The following is a 6,814-nucleotide window of genomic DNA, read 5'->3' as shown; positions in this document are numbered from 1 at the left end:
TCTCTCTCCTTCCTTTTACTTTTTTGTCTGGAGGGTACGAGGTGTGCGTGATTTATGTCGGAATGTTGAGGGTTATGATATTTTTGTCTTCAGACGTCTAATTAAATGAAAATAAGAAATCTCTCTCTCTCTCTCTCTCTCTCTCCTCTCTCTCTCTCTCATCTCTCTCTCTCTCTCTCTCTCTAAACACACACAAACACATTTATATATGTGTGTGCACCTTTCCCATTGGAAAGATGGGTATAGAATTGTTCAATCTTCTCTTATCTCTGCCTGTCTTTAAATGCGAGTCTTTAGAACTCATGGCCGTTATTTTGCAGCAAATGTTGGTACTAATTCTTACCTGGGCGACATGTGATAGTCCTAGATCAAATGGGGTCTTGGAAATCTTTTGCGTGAATAGAGGTCAACCAGGCCATTTTCCTCACAGTCGCTCATCTTACTTATAGTATGCGATTGCCGTGTTTCAGTTAATGCATTCGAACCTGAGCTTGGTTTCAATTTGAGTCTACGAACTGTAAGTTTTCGGCGTAACTGACCGAGGTACAATTACGCACACATTTTTATGTATATGCATATGTTATATATAAACAACAACAACAACAAATACAGCCGTTTATAGTCCACTGTAGGACAAAAGCCTCAGACATATCTGAGGTTTGGCCAATTTTCATCTCCACGCTGGTCACTGTGGATTAGTGATGGTCGGTGACTTCAGTCTGACTACTCACAGCAAACCAACAGTGTGATGGAGCCAAGGCTAGTACAACTTTGCTGGTCTTGGCGATGCACAAACTTTTCCACGACGTTAAGGTATCCCCATTCAGAGAAGAATGATTTATATATATAGTATATATATATATATATATGGTATATATATAGTATGTATATATATAGTATGTATATATATAGTATATATATATATATATATGTGTGTGTGTGTGTGTGTGCGTGTGTGTGTGTGTGTGCGTGTGTGTGTTTAGATGTAAATGCATATCAATTGCTTATGTGTGTGTATATATATATATATATATATATATATATATATATATATATATATATATATATATCTATAATTTATATATATGTATATATATATATTATATATATTATGTATATATATATTATATATATATATATATATATATATATATAATATATATACATATACATATATATGGCAATGAGATTCGGGAAAATGTCCCGAAAATTATATGTAATTTGTGCTAAAATTCATTGTATAATGGAGATATACTATAATATCAACAATGAAATATGAATCTGCATAGGGACTGAATATGGCAGGATTTTCTCGAGCAGGTCAAATGCGATTATCATGGATGGTTAACCTGATATGCTGTTTAGTGAGAGCTTAACAAAAATAAAAGTTATCTGCCAGTTATAAATTATGACTTTAGTTTTATTGCAATGATATTCCTGACTGAAAAAAAAAGGGACAGTTAATATTTATATTATGTATTGTACACTGGTGTTGATTGAGAGAATAATGTTTTTTTCGATAAATATTTTCGCATCCAGATTTTAAAGCAGTCAAACTATTTTTTTTTTATTCATCATCATCATCATCATCTCCTCCTACGCCTATTGACCCGAAGGGCCTCTGTTAGATATCGCCAGTCGTCTTTTATCTTTAGCTTTTAAATCAATATTTCGCCATTCATCATCTCCTACTTCACGCTTCATAGTCCTCAGCCATGTTTACCAATATTTACTTGAATGTTTTTTTGTAAGATATTCTCCTCTTGAAATTTGTTATTTTATATGGTAATTCCTAAAATCCATTCGAATGATTTTGAAAATATTGGACACCATTGTTATCATGGTCTCCATTGTAAGTTAAATATTTTTACGGAGGTGATATCGCCTCAAGATTTTGTAATCGTAATTGTTAGGACTGTTTTCATGATAATCGTTAAAGATTAAATTTCCTTTATACTATTGACAAATGTCGTTTTTCACCTTGATTGACATCATTTGGCCCAAATGTTAATGATCATGATTTACTTTGATGAGACAAAAACGTGTTTTTTAACACATTACTTCAAACCACATAATTTATGATATGAAGTTATGATTATTGGTACTCTGAAATATACCAAAAAATTTTCAGAATCGGACAATAAAAATTGTTTTTACTGGTCTTAAAGAAACGATTTAGTGCTTATGATTTCATGTACCTTAAAATAAACTGAAATATTTTGAGTTGTTTTTTTCTAATGCAGAATATAGCGAAGTATTCAAGTTTAAGATTTGTTATTCTTATTTTCTTTTTTATTGTTGACGTCGTAAAGATTTTTATCCCGTGAATTTTAGTCCTTGCCATGGTATATTCATCTTCTTGATAGTGTGCACCGACAAGTTGGCTCAAGAGTTAATTCGTTCTTAGAATATGAGTGTGAATAGTTCTAAGTTAGATTAAAGGATTTATATAATACAGTATTTGGGTATATATATGAATATATATATATATATATATATTATATATATATATATATATGTGTGTGTGTGTGTATACATACATATATATATATATATATATATATATATATATATATATATATATATATATATATATATAGATAAATAGATAGATACACAGTATGTATACATTTATACATATATGCATGTATGTATATATATATATATATATATATATATATATATATATATATATATATATATGTACTGTGTATCTATCTATCTATCTATATCTATATATATATATATATATATATATATATATATATATATATATATATATATATATATATGTACTGTGTATCTATCTATCTATCTATATATATATATATATATATATATATATATATATATATATATATATATATACTGTGTATATATATATATATATATATATACAGTAATATATATAAATATATATAATATATATATATATATATATATATATATATACAATGTATCTTATATATGTATATATATATATATATATATATATATATGTATATTGTGTATCTATATATATACAGTATGTATATACATAGATACACAGTATACATACATATATATATATATATATATATATATATATATATATATATATATACACAGTATATATATGTATATATATACTATATATATATATATATATATATATATATATATATAGAGAGAGAGAGAGAGAGAGAGAGAGAGAGAGGGAGAGAGAGAGAGAGAGAGAGAGAGAGAGAGGAAAATGCTATTCAAAGTTTCTTTGCGTATCCAAAAACAAGGCTGAAAGTAACGAATTATATTTATCCATTTCAATTCTCTCTCTCTCTCTCTCCTCTCTCTCTCTCTCTCTCCCTCTCTCTCTCTCTCCTCTCTCTCCTCTCTCTCTCTCTCTCTCTCTCTCCTCTCTCTCTCTCTAGAGAGAGAGAGAGAGAGAATTGAAATGGATAAATATAATTCGTTACTTTCAGCCTTGTTTTTTGGATACACAAAGAAACTTTGAATGGCATTCTCTCTCTCCTCTCTCTCTCTCCATCTCTCTCTCTCTCTCTCCTCTCTCTCTCTCTCTCTCTCTCTCTCTCTCTCTCTCTCTCTCTCCATCGATAAAACGATAAAGTGAATCTCATAGATATGCTGTAAATAGGGAAAAATTAATTGAGGTAATATGTGTATGTACTCACTTATCTTAATAAGCTAGTCCTGATCTTTATCATATTTGTGATCCTTCTTTCCCTTGACTTAATGAATCCCACGTGGTTTCCTCGCCAGCTAGCGCAGCGATGAGGATCATAATAACCGTTTTTATTTGCTTATCTCTCTCAAGTATCTCTGTTAATCTGGCATAAGTGCAAATCGTCGGTGCCTTCAACGTGCATTAGGTAATGACTGGGGAGAAACATCCATATTTGCAATCTTATTGATTTTATCAGTATACATACTCTCTCTCTCTCTCTCTCTCTCTCTCTCTCTCTCTCTCTCTCTCTCTCTCTCTCTCTCTCTCTCTCTCTCTCTCTCTCTCTCTCTATATCTTTCTCCATAGGTTTGTAATACCAATTGCAGTGTCTGCCACAAGGGATTATTTTTTATTGAAAAAGTGTACGAGACCCGTCAAAAATGACTGATAAATATCTAGATGGATGTGCTCGCACATGCAACCCCCCTCGCACCAGGGTAAGACTATGACATACCCTTCCCCTGGGGGAGAGCTTTGTATGACCGGAAAGATATAACATATAATATATATATATATATATATGTGTGTGTGTGTTATATATATATAACATATATATATATATATATATATATATATATATATATATGTATATATATGTAACATATATATATATATATATATATATATATGTATATATATGTATAACATATATATATATGTATAACATATATATATATGTATATATATATATATATATATATATATATATATATATATATATATATATATATATATATATATATATATATATCCAGACGTTTGTTCTTCATTATATAGGGAAGATTACTCAAAGATCAGATTACGTGAATTTTATTGTTTATTCCTTATTTGGGTTTTTCGAATGATGATAGAATTTTGTTGCAAGTTGTTACCCTGAACAACAAGCGATGTAGATAATTATATACATTCTTATAAACGTAAAGATAACCTCCAAAAAAGGATGATTATTTCAATGGATAGTTGTAGAATGCGATCGATAATAATTAAAGCAGAATGAGTCTTATAAAAAAAATACTGTTTGTAAACATTTAGTCCTTAGAAAACGCCTTTCAGCAGGCATTCCGACGAAAGTCCGCTGTTTGTTCAAGTTATTGCATTTTGAAAAGCACTTTTTTTACCTCGTTACAAATTTGTTAATTTTTTCTGGTTGACCAACTATGCTTCACCTGTTGATAAATTTCGTGAACTGTTTTGACAATAAATGTGACAACCGATTTCGTATTGTCTGTTTGACTTAGTTTTCTGGTAGGTTGTCTCATCCCATTACCATAGTAATCGCATGTTCACGACGGGTTTCCAAACAGCAACAAATACAATTGTCTAGTAAAAATTCGAGCATAATTTATGCTAGAATATTCATTAGAATATCTAATTCATCCATTATGCATAATATCTGAATAATCAACACACATTTTCTGGGTGACCTACATCCAAATATTAAACAGAGCAACCTGGTCTGATTACAGAGTTGCCTTTCAAGCTGTACCACAATGTCTGATCATCCCATTTTAGCCATGTGTGGATTTCCGGTAGCTTTATAAAGCATCAATTGATTTTTTAAAAGCTGAAATTGCAAACAGCTGTTTTCATTGCACTGGGTCCAGGCCAACACCTGGTTTTCGACAGGTGCTGCATTCTCTCTCGTGCGATGGCGAGTGCCGGATGGAGGAACCCAGAGACGGACCCTCATTATCTTGTAGGACCGAGTTTGTTACCCGCTACCTATTTTTTTTTTATTTTTATTCTAATTGATCATTGCTGTGGCTGGTTTCTATTAAGTATTTGTAGGAAACAAAATGAAAAGTGTTTATACATTATTTATATTCTTATTTGTTTGTTTGTTTATTTTCAAGACAATAGCTGTTATTGACTGTGGTTGGAATGTAGGATTTTCTTTCGGCAATTAGGCGAGGATATTATTTTTTTTATTTATTAATTGTGAAATGTTTTATTCAGAGACGAAAATTAAATGAATGCAGTTCATGGTTAAATGAATAGTTTTCGCATTCCTATCCATTTTATCAAAGGCTTTTTAATTTTTCATTTATGAATTATATTTCATCCCCGATGAAATTTTGTTTTTTATACATATTAGTCCTCTCTCTCTCTCTCTCTCTCTCCTCTCTCTCCTCTCTCTCTCTCTCTCTCCTCTCTCTCCTCTCTCCTCTCTCTCTCTCTCTCCTCTCTCTCTCATCAGGAATTCTTTTTTTTTCTTAAAATTTGTTATGTTGTAAAGTTTTAGTGAAACTTAATAATACTTTCAACATAAGTGCTCTTTCCGTAATATTTACATATTTTGTTGACGTCTTTGTTTCCAAGTATATTGTAATTTTCATTTGTTACTCGTGAATATTTCATATTTTTAAATAAGAATAATTAAAGGGTGAAATCTATTTTCAACATAACTGCATCATCTGAATGTATGCACGTTTTGAGTATGTTTGTAAGTGAATGTGTACCTCAAGATTTTCGGCTATGGCAATTCTCTCGTCTTTAAACTGAAGCCTCCTCGTAATGTTGTTAAATATATTTTATTAAACATACCTACATACACACACACACACACACACATATATATATATTTATATATATATATGTGTGTGTGTGTGTGTGTGTGTGTGTGTATTGTGCATGTGCGTGCCTGTGTGTGAGTGAATACGAGCAGTTTTTGCATGTGCAATATATAGGGTTGGTTTTATGTCTATCCACGTACTCTTCCATCTCATTCTAGACGGTGAATTAAATGACAAATATAGCTCTTAAGCTGTTTTCCCTTATCCATTAGGGAATGACGATGCAAGTTCGCCCACAATGAACTCCAACAGGCAAACCTACATCTCGCACTTCGTCCTCTGCAACACCGGATAGACTCGTTGCATAAGTTATTGCATCGCAAAGGACGAGACCTATTGTCTCCACAACGAGTCATTTCCTTCTATTTCCTCCCCATCCATTGCTTTTTTTTTTCGTTGGCGGGATGCTCTCCTCTCTCTCTCTCTCTCTCTCTCTCTCTCTCTCTCTCTCTCTCTCTCTCTCTCTCTCTCTCTCTCTCTCTCTCTCTCTCTCTCACAGATATTTTACCGTTTTTTTTTA

The 6,814-nt window shown here is 31.3% G+C and overlaps 1 protein-coding gene across 1 annotated transcript in view; it reads left to right on the top strand.

Annotated features, from left to right (window-relative positions):
- LOC137616779 (myb-like protein X) overlaps positions 1–6,589 on the top strand; it is a 26,409-nt gene extending 19,820 nt beyond the window's left edge. The window contains exon 2 of the mRNA XM_068346776.1: positions 6,507–6,589. Coding sequence (XP_068202877.1) covers positions 6,507–6,589 — 83 coding nt within the window. The remainder of the gene's footprint in view (positions 1–6,506) is intronic.
- Positions 6,590–6,814: the final 225 nt, after the last annotated feature.

The sequence above is a fragment of the Palaemon carinicauda genome, chromosome 22 (genome assembly GCF_036898095.1).
Source record: "Palaemon carinicauda isolate YSFRI2023 chromosome 22, ASM3689809v2, whole genome shotgun sequence".
Classification (NCBI taxonomy): domain Eukaryota; kingdom Metazoa; phylum Arthropoda; class Malacostraca; order Decapoda; family Palaemonidae; genus Palaemon; species Palaemon carinicauda.
Note: the sequence above shows the minus strand (reverse complement) of the source record. Positions and strands in the feature narration are given on the sequence as shown.